Source organism: Saprolegnia parasitica (genome assembly GCF_000151545.1).
Source record: "Saprolegnia parasitica CBS 223.65 unplaced genomic scaffold supercont2.156, whole genome shotgun sequence".
Classification (NCBI taxonomy): domain Eukaryota; phylum Oomycota; class Saprolegniomycetes; order Saprolegniales; family Saprolegniaceae; genus Saprolegnia; species Saprolegnia parasitica.
The window spans coordinates 1-16634 of record NW_012156550.1 but is presented as its reverse complement, the minus strand read 5'-3'; the positions used below and the strand labels follow the sequence as shown (position 1 = coordinate 16634).

The window sequence follows — 16634 nt, the reverse complement described above, 5'->3', positions numbered from 1 at the left end:
AACAACAACGAGCACGGCGCGCCAGTCCCAGTGCGTGCCGTATGCTCCCATCACGAAAAGCACGGCAGCAAAAAGAACATGCCCCGCGACTTGCAGAAGCGCCGCGTTGAGGGTCTCGACGTGGGCCCAGTACAAGGCCACGTACGGTGCGGCCGTCGACCCGACGCTGCTCGTCAAGAGACCAAACACAAAGTTGAAGATCATGATCTGCCACACGGCGCGCTTCTGCGTGAGCGTCCAGAGCTGGCGCCCGTAGATGCGCAGTGGCACCCGGGGTTTGGCCTCGTCTTGGAGGTAGCAGCAAGCAACGAAAAAATTGCAGACCGTGGGCACCGCGAGGATGGCAAAAAAAACCTGGATGCCAATGTCCCAGTCAAACGACCCGGCCATGCGCGTCGAGTTGAGGCAGACGCCCGAGACGAGCGAGATAAGCGCCATGAAGAGCGCGCGCACCGCGTACACCATCGACTGGAGGCGGCCGCGGACAGCGTCCGGCTCGCGCTGCGCGTACTGGACGAGGAGCGCATCTTGAGCAACGTCGGCGAGGATGAAGAAGAAGCACGCGAGTGCGCAGAGAAGCGTAAGGCCGGCGCCGTTGGCCGCCGCCTTGGTATCTGGCGCGGGTGCTCCTGAAGGTTTGGCCGCCAAAAGCACCAGCACAATCGCAGTCAAGAGCCAGCCAAGAACAATGTACGGCTTCCGGTGGTAGCCAACGATCGGGAAGCAGTCCGAGAGAAGACCGAAGAAGACCTTGAGCGACCAGCCGAGACTCATGAGCGCACTGCCCGAGTTCAGCACGTTGCCTTCGAGCTGGAAGTAGCCCGTGAGGATCGGGTACTTGATGCTGGCGAGGCCGCCCTGCACAAGGCCGACAGCAGCGTACTGCGCTAGCAGGGCCAACACCGGTGCGCTCCAGTAGACGGGCGGCGGCCCTCCGCGCAGTGCGCCGCCTTCCAATGCCTCGGGTGTTGCTGGCGCGTACGCTCCCTCGAGCTTGCTTGTGTCGAGGGACAGCGACAGGCAGTCGAGCTCGCGTCCGTAGCGCATGCTTTTTTCCAACTGACGGACGCGGACCATGAGGTCTGTCCGTTGGACAATCGCGTAAACAAGGGCCGTGATGGGTGGTCATGTTACACTACTGCACACTACACCGCGACAAGGAGGAGGAGGTGTGCGCGGGGGGTGCGTCGGGGGCGCGCCCAGAACGGTAAACTCGGTTTCGCCCGCGACGAGGACGTCGCCGACGCGCACGGACGTGGCTTCGTTGTCCTTGAGGCGAATGTACGTGCCCAGCGAGGTCCCGAGGTCTTGCACAAAGTAGGCGCCTGCTCTCACGTCAGCGCTCCATTGCTAGTGCAAGGGGTAGAAGTACCGTTGCGGTGGTAGATCCACGCGTGCGCCGGTGCGATATCGCGCTCGCTGAGGACGATCGAGGCCACGGCAGGGTCGTTGCCGAGCACGGCGCAGTTGTAGACGACGTGGACGTCGCCGCGCTTGGGGCCGGAGAGCACGTAGAGCACGAGTGCGTACTCGATGCTGTCCGTCTCGTGGAGGTGCTGCAGTCGTGCTTGGAGGAGGTGCACATTGCGCTTCTTTTGACGCCACGCGTCGGCTTGGACCATTGTGACGACGTTGCCCGAGCCCTCGTCGATGAGCGCGTCGGCCATGTGCTCGGAGAAGGTCGCCATCCAGAATGGCCTGGCGTCGCCGAGCTTGGGCGACAGACACAAGTGCACTACGTTCACAATTGTCGACATTTCATATTGCGATGGCGGTAGATCCGCACCAGACGCTTCCTTCTTGGCGGTCGCGTGCGAGAGGTCGGCGCGGGAGAGGCCGCGGTCGCGCGTGCCCACCTGGAGTCGCGGGTCGTTGCGCGTGGGCGGGATCAAACTGAGCTCAATGGACCGCTTGTACTCTTCGAGGCTGAGTGTGTAGCACCCAACGGTGTCTTGCGCGTGCACCTACGACGCTCGAAGAGATCGGATGGGATCGAAGTCGTACCGAGAGCGGGGGCGACGCGAGGGACGTGAGCTCGCCAAACCACGTCCAAGCCGCGCGCACCACTGTTTCTTCGGCCTCGCACTTGCAGAGCACCGAGCCGCGCACGAGGCAGTAGAGCCCGAGCCCTTGCGCACTCAAGTCGGTGCCGGCTGGAAAACTCAAGAGCTTGAGCTTGAAGCCAACGCGATGTAGGAGCGTCGGGCACACCTACGCCAGCGCATGAGCCAAGGACTCGCCGAAGTCATCAGACGAGTTGAAGGCCGCGAAGATCTTTGAGTGATTGTAGAACCTCCCGCTCAACGATGCCCCGCGCCAGCGGCACTTGGTACAGCTCGCGGTAGTTGCCACACATGTAGTAGAGCTCACTAGCCAAATAGCTTGCAGCGATCTAGACTGGTTATGCGACATACCGAGCGGACAAGACGACGCAAACGACGTTGGTCTGGGCGATCGCATGCGTATCGTATGCCGCAACGAGGCGCGCGGGTGGTCCCAGCAGCGCGACTTCGCCGCACCAGTCGCCCGGTCCGAGCTGCTCCAAGTACTTGCACGTGCCTACGCGCGATGTGAGCGAGAGGAGGCATTCTGTTTCTACCGTCGCGCGAGCCGTTGCGGTGCAGAATGATGTGGCCTTGCAGGACGATGTAGGCGTTCAAGGCGTCGTGGCCTTGCTTGTAGATGCTCTCGCCGGCGCGGAACTCGACCTCCTTGGCGTGGTAGGCGACGTGCGTGATCTCGGCGAGTCCGTTTGGGATCGAATGCAGCAGGAGCCACGGCAGCTGCTGCAAGAGCGCGATGCGTTCGTTCCAGTACTTGTTTTGCATGCCCTGCGAGAGCGTTGGATCCTGCTTTTCCTTGATCGCAACGACTTCGAGCTCCGAGTTGCCGATTCGCAGCACCGTCTCGCGCAGGAGCTGGAGGCCGCGCGCCACCACCGGCGGCGAAATCGCTTGTTTGTCTATTCCAGTCATTTTATACATGACAGTCGACAGGAGGTGGAGCGACCGGCCAATACGTGCACGTGACGTGGCGGCCTCCGGTGCAAGAGATAGTATAAGCCTTGGTTGAGCGCGCCGTAGAGCGGGCGAACGCTCACGCGCTGCTGCGTGTTCTGCACCGAGAACTGCTGCAGCTTGAGCGCATAGCTGCCGAGGGCAATGTCGCATTCTAGTATCAATATGTCAAGTGGAAACTCAAAAATGTAAGAAATGGCCAAATATCAACCGGTTGCTCGACCAACGTGGACTGTCTTGTCGCGGGGGAGCGCCAAGTGCAGCGGTGTGTGCACCTTGCGCTTGCGACGCACCGAGTTGCGCAGGTGCGCTATCGCGAGGCCGGCCGTTGGCACCGGCGGCGACGGCGCCTCTTCCACCGTCAGCGTCGTCTCGCCGAGGACGAGCTGATCGCCGATCACGATCTGCGCTGGGTGGCGCAGAAAGACCCGCGTGCCGTGGGCCACGTCCGAGAGCACATAGTCGCCCTCTGCAAACTCGATTTTGGCGTGGATGGGGCATAGCTCCGGCGCGTACAGGTCGCAGCCCGGGAGGCTACCGATGAGCACGGACGCATGGTCGGTGAACGTGGCAACTTGCACCGGTTCGATCGAGCGCAGCGAGTGGGCAGCGACGCGGAAGGCCTCGGGCTTGCGCTGTAGCTGGAGCACGAGCAGCTTGGGAGATGCAACGCGACTCGTTTTCTGGAGCTTCAGCGGCGGCGAGAGCGACACGAGCTGCGGCGGCTTGGTGTCAAGCGTCACGTGACTAAACTGCACCTTGGCCGCTCGCGGCGGCGGCACGACCGTGGTTGCCGTCGCCGTCGTCACCTGAATCTCGAGCACGGTGATGATAAAGAGCTCGCTGAGCTCGATGACGTCGCCTTCTTGGAGCGGGTACCCTGCGCGGCGGGTGCCCCGCGCTGCAATCTGGAGGTACGTCGAGTGCTGAGCGACGGGCTCGACAAAGTACGCGTCCTTGTGGCACGTGACCTACGCGATGACGATTCAGTTGGCCGAGACGACGCGTCGACGCACTTTGGCGTGGCGGCCAGCGACGTGGGCGTCGTGCAGCGTCAGGAGCATGTCGTCGCCCGCGAACGACCCAATGTACCCTGTGCGCAGCGGCCAGCGGTCGCTGCCGCGCGTGAGCTCGAGCGCGGGAAAGGCCGCGAGCGCGCTCCGTCTGCGCTGGCCCATGAGCTTGTGCAGGACCGTGTTGGCCATGAGGCGGTAGTCGATCGGCGCCGCCATGGGCGCCACAGCGCCCTTGCGCCACCACCGTTTGGGGGGTACCAACTCGGTCATCCCGATGCAATATCGTTACTATATTTAGGCGACGAGCAAGTGCAAGGTCTTTTCCTGCGGGTACTCGACGAGTGTCTCGAGCTCGACGATGAAGACGCCTTGGATCTGCTGGAGGCCCGCGATGAGCGGCAGCAGCTCGACGTCCAGTTGCGTGCAGCCATTGGTCGACACGACACCCACGTTCTATGAGAGGGTCCAGAAGGTCCAATCGAGCGTGCAATGTCGTGTACCTGGTGCGAGAGCGCGCTGCAGACGATGCCGGTCATGAGCTCGCGGCGCAATTGCAGCTGGAGGTTCATCGGCCGCGTGCCGTTGTTCTGGACGACGAAGGTGGCGACGAACGGCTGGCCCACGCGCAGCGGCTGCGTTGGCACCACGATCGAGACGCTGGCCTCCTTGAGACTGCCGACCTGCTCCGTCGTTAGCACGAAGTGCGCGAGGATGTGTACCTTGCGCATGACGGGCTGCGTCTGGAGACTCCCGGCCTCGCCCATGCTGCTCTTCCACGCGACCTCGAGGCGCCCTACAACCACATGGATGCTACGATGTCGACCAGTGGGATGCGATCGTACCGAGGTTGAGCGTGCCAAGCGACAGATCGAGCTGGGGCGACGAGACCTTGAAGACGCGCTGCAGCGTCTCTTCCGGCCCCACGTACGCTTGGCGGTCGGTTCTACAGCCAATGAATGATGGTGACAGCTGGACAGAGACGAGCGGGATTTACTCGGGATCTCGGACGGTCGCGAGTTCGACGGCGCGGAAGGGCGGCGACGCGAGGAAGTGGACCGTCTCGACGTGCAAGGGTGCTTGCGTGATGTTCTGGATCTTGGCCTCGACAAACGACTCTTCCTGCATCGGTGTGCGATACAACCACAACAAACATGCGCGTTCTACCTGGATGAGCAGGTGCTTGAACGTGATCGTGAGCGGGTTGAGCACGTTAAAGCGGTAAAACTTGCGCAGCGACTTGGCCTCGAGCGTGATCGGGTCCAAGTACGAGACGCCGACGCGGAGCCTACGAGGCGAGGACCGAGGTAGAGGAGTGGCACAAGAGCCTCCGTACGTGTGCACGCCGACTTCGTTGAGCTCGTACTCGACCGCCATGTCGAGGTTGCCACCGCTCGGCAGCAAAGGCATCGGGTTGGGCGGCGGCGACGAGCCTAGCCTCCCATAAGCAAGTGCTATTGCATACTCTGCCGTATGCACCGCCGCGGGACACGCGCGTGTCGGCGAGGTCGCTGCGATTTGTCGGCGTCTGGAGCTTGGCCTAGGCTGGACGCGTGAGATCGCGGCAGCATGGCCGGCGCACCGTCAAGCCGACTTGCTGCAGATCGCACGCAAACTGGTTGATGACGCTAATGTAGCTGCTAAAGGTCTCGCCGAGGTAGATGTTCCTAGCACGCCGGTCCATGAGCCTCACGCCCAAGCGCGACGCCACGTACCCAAAGCTGTCGGGCAGCAGGAGCATGTTGGAGAGCTCAAAGTCGCGGCTGTTGGACTGCTCGACGTTGAGCCGCGGCTTGTAGAGCCGCATGACCTTGAGCGTCGGCTGCGTCGACGTGGGCGGAGCGGCCGACATGCTGGCGATGGAAAACGCGTGTGGGATTTCACGCGTGGCTTTTGCGTTTTGCACAGTGAAAATCGTTTCTCACATCAACCCCACTCGTCCTCGCCAGGTGGCGCAGGATGCAACGTCGAGTGTACTGAATTAGTGTGCGAAGATATCGTTTGCTAGCACAAGAAACCAGCGTACAAGCTACAGAAAACCCGCTTGAGTTTGACGCCCGACCCGATTGTCCACCTTTGAATCCAACTCGACCTACTGGGCGACCGAGCTCCAAGCTCCGTTGAAGACGATGTGATAAAGACAGAGCAGTGATAAGTTAGCATACAGTGCGGTTCAACTCTAGCCGCCATCCGAGTGTGGGCTCGAGATGCGCTCTGTGCCTTGACTGTCGTAGCCGTCGAAGAACGTCTGGAGCTCGGAAAACCCGATTTCGCGGCACACGTGGCCGGTCGTGGTGCTGTCGGCGAGGCTCGCGACCTCGTGCCACATGGCCTCGAGGTCTTGCATCTCGTCGTTCTCGGTCGGCAGGTGCTGCTTGGCCCACTCGTAGAGCGTGCGCGCGATCTGCTGTTGCTCCTCCATCTGGCCCCGGAGCCGCGAGTTGGTCGAGGCGCTGGACGCGCTATTGGCCGCCATGGCCTCAGCCACCTCCTTCCACGGCAGCGCGCTGCTGCCTCGGAGCGCGTGGAGCTTTTGCGTGAGCCCGACGATCGTCGTGTTGAGCGCGTCGATTTCCGTCAAGTACGTCTGCCGCGCACAGCGCTTGGCCTCGCGGTCGTAGACTTGCCGGCGCTCGCGGACCTCGGGCGGGATCGACGGGTCGTTGTAGCTTTTGCGCTTGCTTGAGGCCATCGTGGGTTGTTCAGAAATGAATCGGACGCTCGCTCACTCAACAACATTAGAACCGCGCAAGTCGGGGGTCCGAGCTGCGCAGTCTTTCAATTACACACGAGCCTGGGACCGAGCACGCCGTGACGACGATGTCTTGCTAATTGCCAACGGCGTCGAGAGTCCGTCTCATGGTCGCCAGTGTGATCCAAAGAAATGTGTGCAACGGCGTTTTCGGTTGTCACGCTGAGGGCCACGACGTCCTCGTAGTAGACGCCACACCGCCACCTTGCCTGCCGTCAGACACACCTCGTTCTGCATGCTTTGCAGTCGTTGAAAGCAGTCGTCGCCAACGCGATCTGTCACACAAACCCTGGCTCAGCAAGACGCCGTCATGAACGCCATTTTGCATCGAATAAGGTCGGGACCATTTTCATTCCGCGCTCCTGTGTAAGCCAAGCGCTATCGAACGACACGGTGTACGGGTCAGAGTCGGTGGGCTAGTGGATTTAAAATCCAGGACCAACGTACCACGCTTTAAGTGTAAATTTTGACCACCGCATCTGGCCTTTCGCAGCTGGTAACGCCTCCGTGCAGCGACGCCACATTGCACTACGAGTCAACATCCAGACCAGTCGGTCCACGGTCCGAGCAGCGACCGACGGCGACAATGGCTACACAATGGCTACTTGGCGGCGATCCCAGTCAAAGACACGGTGTCGAATACTAGTCTGTCTGTGGTGACAATTCTCGATCTTAGTCCGTACCGCTCTCTCGATGACCGTATTGCAGAGGATTCCCACCCAAGTCCAACTGGTAACCAGCAGGTCCAGAGCAGCTTCCGGAGCTACGTCAATTCGTAGGAAGCGTCTGTGGGACTGGACGCCGTGGCCTAATGCTGTGTCAACCCTATGTGGGAAATGGTGTTTTTCACGGTGCTTTTACCGTGTGTTTACGGTGTTTTTTAGCATTGTCTTAACAGCCAATCCAGGGCGCGTATTCCGAATACCGGTCTTGGATTGGCTGAAATTCCGTAACATCCAAGGGCTCTGGTCCATTTACAGACCGAGCAACATGGACGTGGTCAAGATCGCAGCGTCGGTCGCTGTCGGCGCCCTTGGCTACCACTACCTCGCGAGCCGCCCGGCGCCAACCGCTCCGAGCCACGCGCGCAGCCCCGCGCCGGTGACCAGCCACCAGAAGGAGGACGCCGAGGACGACGCCGAGAGCGACGACAGCGAGGACGAGGGCGACGAGGAAGACACGCTCAAGTGGGAGCCGCACAAGATGGTGCTCGTCGTGCGCAACGACCTCAAGATGGGCAAGGGCAAGATCGCCGCGCAGTGCGGCCACGCGACGCTCGGTGCGTACAAGCGCGCAGTGAAGCGCACGCCGCAGGCGCTCGAGTGCTGGGAGGCGCTGGGGCAGGCCAAGGTCGCGCTCAAGGTTGAGACGGAGGCCGAGATGCTCGAGCTTGCAGCGCGTGCCAAGGAGCTCGGCCTCATTCACTACGTGGTCGTGGACGCGGGCCGGACGCAGATCGCACCGGATACGAAGACCGTCCTCGCCGTCGGTCCCGCCCCGAATGGCGACGTCGACAACCTCACGGGCCATCTCAAGCTCATGTAATAGTGTAACGTAGTCTTCCCATGCAATGACATTATTGTGCAGTCTTATCTCGAGTCTACCAGACGACGCACTTGTCCTTGGGGTTCATAAAGGACCCGAGCGGGCACTGGAAGGCGTCGGCGAAGAAGGGCGAGTTCATGAGCGGGCCCTGGAGCCGCCACTTGCCGGGCGAGTGCGGGTCCGTGTGCATGAGGACGCGCGCGAGGTTGTCGCTGCGCTTCTGGCACCACCAGCCCTGCGCGAAGGACGTGAAGAAGAGCTGCCCTTCCTCGCGCGCCATCGGCGTCGAGAGGCCTTGCCGCGCCGCGTAGGCGAGGTACGCGAGCTTGACGCCGCCATTGTCGGCGATGTTTTCGCCAGTGTCAGCGCGCCGTCGACATGCCCCAGCAGCGTCTTGTTGGCGTCGATCGAGACGATCGGGAAGGCATCGTACTGCTGCTGGAGGCACTGCGCGTTGACGTTGAAGGTCGCGGCCACCGAGTCCGTCCACCACGACGTGAGCTGCCCGTGGGCGTCAAAGAGCCGGCCCATGTCGTCGAAACCGTGCGTGAGCTCGTGCCCCATGACGACGCCGATGCGTGCGTAGTTGGCGATCATCGGCTGCGCGGTCGCGGAAAAGATGGGCGGCTGGAGGATGCCGGCAGGGAAGACCATCTTGTTGGCGCTCGGGTCGTAGTACGCCTCGACCTCGAAGGACCCGAGGTCCCAGCGCGTCGGGTCGCTCGGCCCACCGATCTGCGCGAGGCGCGTGCGAAGCTCGTCTTGCGTGATCGCCAGTGCGTTGCCAAGAAAGTCGGTAGGCGACATGTTGACGGGCGTCGTCGGCGGCGTCGGCGGGCCACCGACAAAGTTGCGCACGGCCTGGATCTTCTCGAGCGACCGCGATCGCGTGACGTCATCGAGCCACGGCTCGGTCTCGACAAGGCGCGTCATCGCTGCTTCAATGTCGCCGATCAGCGTCTTGGCCGCGACAGCGTCCGGGAACGCGGCGGCTTGAAAGGCGGCACCGACAAAGGCTGGAAGCGACGCCAAGGTCTCGGCGCGACAGAACGCGTCGCGCGCAGGGAGGTCGCCGAGGCCGCCGAGGACGCCAGCGAACGCATGGTCGATGCGCCGGGGCTCTTCACCAACGAGGCGCCCGATGGTGGCCACGAGGCGGAGACCGACGTACTGACGCAGCGTCGCCATCGACGTCGCATTCAAAAGGGCCACTTGCTTTGTGAGGAACGCCGGCGTCATCACGAGAAGCGCTGGGTCGGCCGCCGTCAACGGGATCGCTGCGCCCTTGAAATACGACGACAAGAACGGTGCCGCCGACGTCAGCGCCGCTGGCGTCATCTTGTTGTACGTTGCCGTCGGGTCCCGAAGCGCCGCGTTCGGTACGGCGATGGCCGTCAGCGCCGACTCGAACGCCCAGAGGTCCGACGCCGACGCGTTCCAGCGAAGAAGGTTCTTCCACGAGGTGACGTACTGGGTGAAGAGCGCGCGGTTAGTAGGCGAGGCGTAAAACTCGATCGTTGGCAGCGTCCAGCCGCCCTGCACGAGCGTGAGTACTTGAACGGATGCGTTCTTGGGGTCCACTCCGACGTCCATTTCCAAAAACGAGGCGACGCCGGCGGACCGGTAGAGCTGGCCAGCGTACGCTAGGATGTCCGACTTGGACGACAGCGCGTCGAGGGCGGCGAGGTGCGACTGCAGAACCGAGACGTTGGTCGTTGTCGCGTTGAGACAGGCGTCGTAGAAGGGCCCGATGGTCGGCGGCTTGTCAGCAAGGATGGTTTGGATGATGCGGTCGTTGGCGTGCTGCACGACCGTGAACGACGTGTCGATCGAGCCGGCGGTCGCCGGGATATCGGCCGTCTTGGCCCACCCGCCGCACGCGTACTCGTAAAAGTCTTACGCACGGGTCCACGCTGCGGTCCATCATCGACTCCATTTTGGCAAAGAACTCGTCGTAGGTGTCATCGGTAGCGTGGGTACGCAGGAGCGCGTAGGCACTTGCGCCCGCCACGGCCACGGCGGCAGCAGCGACACCGATGCGCTTCCAGTTGCGGGCGGCGGGCGCCGAGCCAGTGTCGGACAAAAGGGGCTTGCCTTCGGCAGCCTTGATCTGGACGCTTGCCATGGTCGAGGAAGGTTGTCAAGTGACGATGTCGTCACATTGCACTTCATCCGAGCTCCGCCAATCACTTCCGCCACTTGAACCTACATTCCGCATGAGAGTGATGGTTGAAACCCAAGCAGTCAGCGGCGACATCGACGGCCGGGACGACCGGCTGCTGGCGAGGGCAGGAAGTTGCTGCAACGAAAAGCCTGAAGCCAGGCTCACTGGCACGTCGCTCCAGTCCGAAATATGGGCACTTGAATGCTGCCGACGAACAAAGGCAAGGGTACGAATGACGCATGTGTGCCACTGTGTGCCAACTCAGATGCCAAGCACTGCGCAACGTCGTCGTCCAGTGGTCCAGAGCAGCGAATGGACCTGCAGACTCGCCAGCGTCGAAGGGATGGTATATGGTGCATCGGCTGTCGTGCAACTCTTCCTTGTCCCTAGACAATTGGCCGCCGCGTTGCGACCTCGAAGCAGCGCAGTGCACCGCTCGGAACGTGATCCTCGGCTTGTTGTCGAGGCGTACCAAGGAGAGTGACGATCGACTACCTGGTACGTGCATGCATTCCAGTCGTGACGACTGCAATCAATGAACGTTGTGTAGGCTTTCTCGCCGAACATCACTTGTGAGTGAAACCAGCAGAGCTCTTGCTTTGTCAAGCGGCGGGAAGCAAAGGCACTGGTTGTACACAACACAAAATTTAAGGATTACATAGGCTATTTTGTCTCATCCGCATCGAGACACTATTTCGCTGTTTAGCGCGCGTAGAAGGCTTTGGCCGCGATCGCGAGGAGCGCGAGGCCGCAGGGCACAAAGATTCCGAGGAGGTACAGCTGCGACGTGCCTTCGGGGCAGCCCTTGCCGCCGGCGATCTTGGTGCAGCCCGTCGACTCGAACATGGACGCCATCGTGCCCGTGATCGAGGTCGCGAGGATCGCGAAGAAGGCGTAGAAAATAAAGACCGCCACGCGCGGGTAGCTGCCGCCCGTCTTCTTGAGCTCCATGACGGCGGCCTTTTGGTTGGGGAGGAGGAAGACCCAGAGGCAGCCGATGACCGTCATCGAGTAGGCAAAGATGTACGTGTACGCGACCTGCGACCGCACGTGGTCCGTGTCGGTCTTGATGTCGGCCTTGGAGACGTCAAACTGCCCGCACACGACGTTGGTGATCATCGGGCCGAAGACACCCGGGAGGTTCGTGATCGTCGTGAGGAGACCGTACATGACGCCCTCGTTGCCGGGTTCGGCCAACTCCACGATCACAAACGTGCCAATGACAAAGCCGATGCCAGCCGGGAGCTGCTCCGTGAGCGGCACGCCGAGGTAGAACCACTGGTTGCGGAAGAGGTCAAAGACCGTGATGAACTGCACAATCGCATCAATCGCGTTGGCCGAGATGGTCGTGATCACGAGCACGTAGCGCCAGTTCCAGTGCGTGCCGTATCTGCCGGTGGCGACGAGGACGACGGCGAAGATCATGGAGCCGACGATGCTCATGATGGACGAGTTGAGGTTCTCGACCTTGGCCCAGTAGAGAGAGACGTACGGCCCCGCGGTGGACCCGATGTACGACGTGAAAAGCGAGAACATAAAGTTGAAGATCATGACTTGCCACACGACGCGCTTCTGCGCGAGGTCCCAGAACTGCTGGAGGTAGACACCGACCGGCACCGCCGCCTTCTTTGTGTCCTTGAGGAAAAACCACACGACCGGCACGTTGACGGCCGACGGAATCGCCAGAATCCAAAAGTACCCGTTGACGCCAATGTCCCAGTCGTAGTCGCCGGTCATGCGCGTCGAGTTGAGGCAGAAGCCCGAGATGGCGGCCATGACAGCCATGAGCACCGTGCGCACGGCGTAGATCATCGACTGGAGGCGGCCGCGGACAGCATCCGGCTCGCGCTGGGCGTACTGGACGAGGAGTGCGTCCTGGGCAACGTCGGCCATGATGTACGAGAAACAAGCAACGGCGCAGAGGAGGGCGAGGACGGCGCCGTTCGAGGCTGCGTTCTCGGCGTCAATCGACGCGTCGTCGCCGGCCGGCCGGATCGCGAGGAAGACGAGGATGATGGCCGTGAGGAGCCAGCCGATGAAGATGTACGGCTTGCGGTTGTAGCCAACGATCGGGAAGCAGTCGGTGAGCATGCCGAAGAAGACCTTGAGCGACCAGCCGAGACTCATGAGCGCCGACGCCGAGCTCAGCACGTTGCCTTCGAGCTGGAAGTAGCCCGTGAGGATCGGGTACTTCATGTAGGAGAGGCCGCCGTAGACGACACCAATGACCGCGTACTGGAACACGAGCGCCATCACTTCGGGGGACGAGTAGACGGGGGCGCCGCCTTCGCGGAGGGCGCCGTCTTCGAGATCCAAAGGGGTCTTGACGCCCTCGTAGTCGTCGCCCTTGGCGCCGGCCTGGACGTCGAGCGACGCCACGTACGAGAGCCGCTCGGCAAGCGCGATGTCGTTCTTCTGCGCCAACATCCTTCTTGGTTCTTTGTCCTTGTGGGCTGGAGGAGGCAAAAAGCAAAGTGAGCAGCAAGTGGAGGTGTGTGTATAGAAGGAAGAAATGCAGCTGGGACTTGAAGCATCCGAGTGGGTGAGACCACGTGGTGCGAGTAACCTGCATAGTCCAAGCCAGTTATTTTCTTGAACGCACCCATGACGTTTGCATTCTTGTGGCCCTGCGTTGTGGACGTCTGATTATCAGTCTCGCTTGGCTTCTTTTTCTTCTTTTATGTTATGGAATTGCGTCCTTTCTACGAGAAAGGTCGGACCTTCAATGAAAACAAGTCCATGCCCCACTGCCCATTCCCTTGGGGCACAATACAGTTGTGATGTTGACCACTCAGTCCGCACGGTGGTAGCTACGCCGCCAGATCCACCGCGCGCGCAGCGAGCCGCCGACGATTCCCAAGACTGTCGACGCGCTGTCGTGGTCACCGATGCCGGTACATGCGCTTGCTCGTGAATGCGCAATCGAAAGGAGCGATGCTGAGGCAGTCCTCTTAAGCTATCACCGTGCGCGTCGCTCACCTGCGGTGGCTGTGGCGCCGTATCAAAGATAACCACATGTTGACGGGTCCCATTTGCACCTTGAAACCTAGGCTACAGTGGACGCAGGCCCTTGACGCGTCATTGGTGCACACTGCACTGTACCTGTGCGAGGCAAGCTCCATGGCCAGAGCACTATGATAGTGGGTCCACCATCGTGCTGCTGAACGATGGTGTCGAGCTCCTAGAGCTAGAGTTGCATGGCCTTTCAGCCTACGGATTCGGTGACGAATCACACACAGCTGGTAGAGACATGTGGTGAACGGTGCTGGAGTGGGGGCAGAAAGGGTGTCGAAATCACCCGTCGTTCCGATGGGCGTATATTTGATTGAGCAGTCGCTTGCCGTTGAAGCTCCTTGTGCAGGTCGACGCGTCGAAAAGCGACTTGCTTCATGCATAGCACACGTTCGCTGTCCACACCCGAGAGCCTCGTTCGATGCCGCCTGGATACGGGGCTGAAAAGGGTTGAAAAAAGAAGCAAAGGGACGCAATTGTCGACGCGCATGACCAGGGTGATGCTTTCGTCTTCTAACGTGCTGCACCCAACCGGCTGGTTCTTGCACTTGGATTCGACGCCACAAGAAACCACAAGAACGGGTGGCGTCGAAGAAGTAACCTTGGGTGGAGTATAGAACCGAAGTCGACATCAATATGGTGCACAAAGAAGAGAAAAGAGAGAGACGTGGTTGAAAGCTTTAAAACCTACCTCTGTCCCAGCGCATAGAAGGTCCAAGCTTGTTGGCCGTGAGTAGTGTACATGCTTGGGCGGGTCGAGCGGTTCACGAGGTTCTGCCTCGAAGCCACCGCGATGTCGCGATCCCTCTGGGCGCCAAAAATGAAGCTCGGTGAAGACGACGCCGCCGTGGCCTACATGTATTTTGACGCTAGCGATGCGACCAAATCAATCGCTCAGCTACTGCATGAAGGCAAACAACTACAGCCGTCAGCAAGGGTTAATAAACTGTTTCTTGACCCTTGTCGTCAGGGAACGCCTCCAGCGACTGAGTGGTAGACAAACTGGCAGAAAACGTTTATGGTCCGTACCCATCCCATGACGTTGCTCTCGTCACTGCGCGACCAGCAAGCCTTGTTAGTTGGCGTAACAATACGACTGCCGTGCTATTTGGGGTCTTGTCCCAGACGGCAACTACAGATCGACCCTGAGAAGACTTTCGCTTTTCTATCAAGTCTTCAGTGTGACGAACAGCGCACCACAGTGTTTAGTGCCAGCAGCAGCAGCAGCGTCGGATGCGATGGCGTTGATCTTTTCGTTTGCTGCCATGACGTGGCTTCTTCGATAGCACCAAGGCATCGAGTGTGATGACACTCGAAATGGAGCCTGTTGTAGCTGCCAGTCACTGCTTCAGCGAGGGATATGAGGAGTCGGATGGCGTCAAGTGTGCAGAGTACCGTGGAAGCCACGCTCCAAAACCAGCGCCAACAAGCGCGTCCGACCCAGTCGTACTTGAGAGCCTCGACCACGAGAAAACGATTCAAGCAAAAATGCTGCCTGGCATATCGCTCGGAACAAAACGAGGTCGTGCTTTGGTGCCCGACAAGACCCTGGATGAGTATGCGTCTATTGTTGTCACAACACACAACCCACCGTCTGGGCAAGCGCCTCGGAATCGCCTTGGGGATCTGGGATGTCACGCTCCGAGAGGGACTAGTACATGTTGAACCGAGCCACACGCTTCAAGCTCATGGAACCTAGCTCAGCGATCTTGCTGGCCAAAGATCTTATTAGAGATCTTTGACTCTACGAACGATCGTACGAATCTCGACACTTTTATTGAAGAGCATTTGTACCGAATGGGCTGCAGATCACTCGATGCCCTTGGGATAGAGTCTATTACATGGCATTTGCCTTGTGTGCGACAAGCGCGGTTGTACTGAGGACTAGCCGCCTCCTACGTGCTGCGCGGTGAATCTCGCCAACGTGCTCTTGCTCGTCTAGAACGGAGACACCGCACAGTGTTGTGGCACCCGCCGAGATCGTCAGGTAGGCCTCGTCAGGACCATGGTCTCATTCATTCAAGTCTTGGATAACCTCGCGCCTCTGGGCGTGGTCGTCATCAAAGGACAGATCCATCTATTGTAGAATTTCGCACACATCAAGGCTTCGCTTGCCACCGCACCACCGCTGACGACGTCTGTCGAGGACATTGATAAACTACGTAGCCTCCTTGCTCTGGATCGTGACGCTTGGAGGGACTTTACGGGAAGTGGCGTCATCGGCCTCACTCGGGCGACAACAGACGAGTCGCCGCCCATGCAGCCACGGACCGGTGAGCGAGCGAGTGACGAAGAAGAAAAAATTGCTCGTCTTCACGTACACGCATCACCTTTGTACGGCGATGATACGTTTATATGACTTAATGTGCAGTTGCTCAAGCGTTCGGGCGTTCGTTGAATGTCCTGTCATGACAAAGCGCTCCTTAGAACCCTCCAAGTACACGTTTGTATCTGGACGCTGAGGACGTCCTATCGACAAGGGCACCTATCTCGTGGCCTTGGTGCTGAAATCCAGTACTAGTATCTTCTTACACTAGTTGGTCGAAGCTCATGGACGAACCACTGGGGACGAACGCTGCATCACCAAGTTTTGTCGTATTTCGGTGGCGTTCCTTTTGAGCTCTTATTTCTTCTCGTCACGTTTGAGGATGCTGAATACAATTAGCGAGTTTAATTACTCTCAACGGGAGCTGCAATATACCGAGCTGGTAATGCTACTCCAACCAAGCCTCCCCAAGCCAGATTTCAAGGGGAATTTCCGAAAAGAACACAAAATCACAAACCAGCCAATCATAACCCATTTAACCTCCTTTTAAAGCCAATCCGATTCACGTATTCCTCAATTGGGTTTTTTTGTGAATATTTGAGCAAATTGAGTTTTGTTTGAGAAATACACTCGACTTGAAGCAATCTGTTTCGATGTCGTTCCCAGGTGACGCCGGCGCAAGCGGCCAATCAACATCACATCAACTGCATCTTGGGTCGCAGACAGTACAGCATCGCCCGCTCCAACCTGGGGTTCTCGGTATACCTGGTAGACAATTCTGGACCACGACGCGGTCTCCGAGGGACCGAAGCGTGTCCTGTCTGTCTCAACGAACTACGGTTGGCGAAACGCGACGACGCACGCG

General features: G+C 59.9%; 7 protein-coding genes across 7 annotated transcripts; 1 reads left to right on the top strand and 6 right to left on the bottom strand.

Moving 5' to 3' along the window:
• Positions 1 to 6: 6 nt before the first annotated feature.
• On the bottom strand, positions 7 to 2975 carry SPRG_15151 (hypothetical protein; the record flags this gene model as incomplete). Its single annotated transcript, XM_012354328.1, has 8 exons — positions 7 to 1059; positions 1207 to 1325; positions 1373 to 1735; positions 1787 to 1964; positions 2005 to 2211; positions 2294 to 2369; positions 2415 to 2559; positions 2600 to 2975. Coding segments are annotated over 8 exons (2517 nt in total), but the record flags the coding sequence as incomplete, so codon positions are not given.
• Positions 2976 to 3223: 248 nt separating this feature from the next.
• SPRG_15150 (hypothetical protein) lies at positions 3224 to 4249 on the bottom strand (the record flags this gene model as incomplete). The annotated part of the gene is made up of 2 exons (XM_012354327.1): positions 3224 to 3988; positions 4034 to 4249. 2 exons carry the CDS (start codon positions 4247 to 4249, stop codon positions 3224 to 3226), a joined length of 981 nt encoding a protein of 326 aa, XP_012209717.1.
• Positions 4250 to 4283: 34 nt separating this feature from the next.
• Positions 4284 to 5882, bottom strand: SPRG_15149 (hypothetical protein; the record flags this gene model as incomplete). Its single annotated transcript, XM_012354326.1, has 10 exons — positions 4284 to 4486; positions 4534 to 4713; positions 4753 to 4826; positions 4876 to 4976; positions 5028 to 5152; positions 5198 to 5318; positions 5367 to 5463; positions 5510 to 5570; positions 5613 to 5697; positions 5746 to 5882. 10 exons carry the CDS (start codon positions 5880 to 5882, stop codon positions 4328 to 4330), a joined length of 1140 nt encoding a protein of 379 aa, XP_012209716.1. The 3' UTR covers positions 4284 to 4327.
• Positions 5883 to 6209: 327 nt separating this feature from the next.
• On the bottom strand, positions 6210 to 6722 carry SPRG_15148 (hypothetical protein; the record flags this gene model as incomplete). The annotated part of the gene is made up of 1 exon (XM_012354325.1): positions 6210 to 6722. One exon carries the CDS (start codon positions 6720 to 6722, stop codon positions 6210 to 6212), a length of 513 nt encoding a protein of 170 aa, XP_012209715.1.
• Positions 6723 to 7762: 1040 nt separating this feature from the next.
• Positions 7763 to 8358, top strand: SPRG_15147 (hypothetical protein). The gene has a single exon (XM_012354324.1). It carries the CDS (start codon positions 7773 to 7775, stop codon positions 8325 to 8327), a length of 555 nt encoding a protein of 184 aa, XP_012209714.1. The 5' UTR covers positions 7763 to 7772; the 3' UTR covers positions 8328 to 8358.
• Positions 8359 to 8382: 24 nt separating this feature from the next.
• On the bottom strand, positions 8383 to 10452 carry SPRG_15146 (hypothetical protein; the record flags this gene model as incomplete). The annotated part of the gene is made up of 3 exons (XM_012354323.1): positions 8383 to 8652; positions 8706 to 10222; positions 10308 to 10452. 3 exons carry the CDS (start codon positions 10450 to 10452, stop codon positions 8383 to 8385), a joined length of 1932 nt encoding a protein of 643 aa, XP_012209713.1.
• A 673-nt stretch (positions 10453 to 11125) lies between these two features.
• On the bottom strand, positions 11126 to 12941 carry SPRG_15145 (hypothetical protein). The gene has a single exon (XM_012354322.1). It carries the CDS (start codon positions 12916 to 12918, stop codon positions 11194 to 11196), a length of 1725 nt encoding a protein of 574 aa, XP_012209712.1. The 5' UTR covers positions 12919 to 12941; the 3' UTR covers positions 11126 to 11193.
• Positions 12942 to 16634: the final 3693 nt, after the last annotated feature.

Coding starts and splice junctions, on each gene's coding strand:
- SPRG_15147 (XM_012354324.1), top strand. CDS start 7,773: ATGGACGTGGTCAAGATCGCAGCGTCGGTCGCTGTCGGCGCCCTTGGC.
- SPRG_15145 (XM_012354322.1), bottom strand. CDS start 12,918: ATGTTGGCGCAGAAGAACGACATCGCGCTTGCCGAGCGGCTCTCGTAC.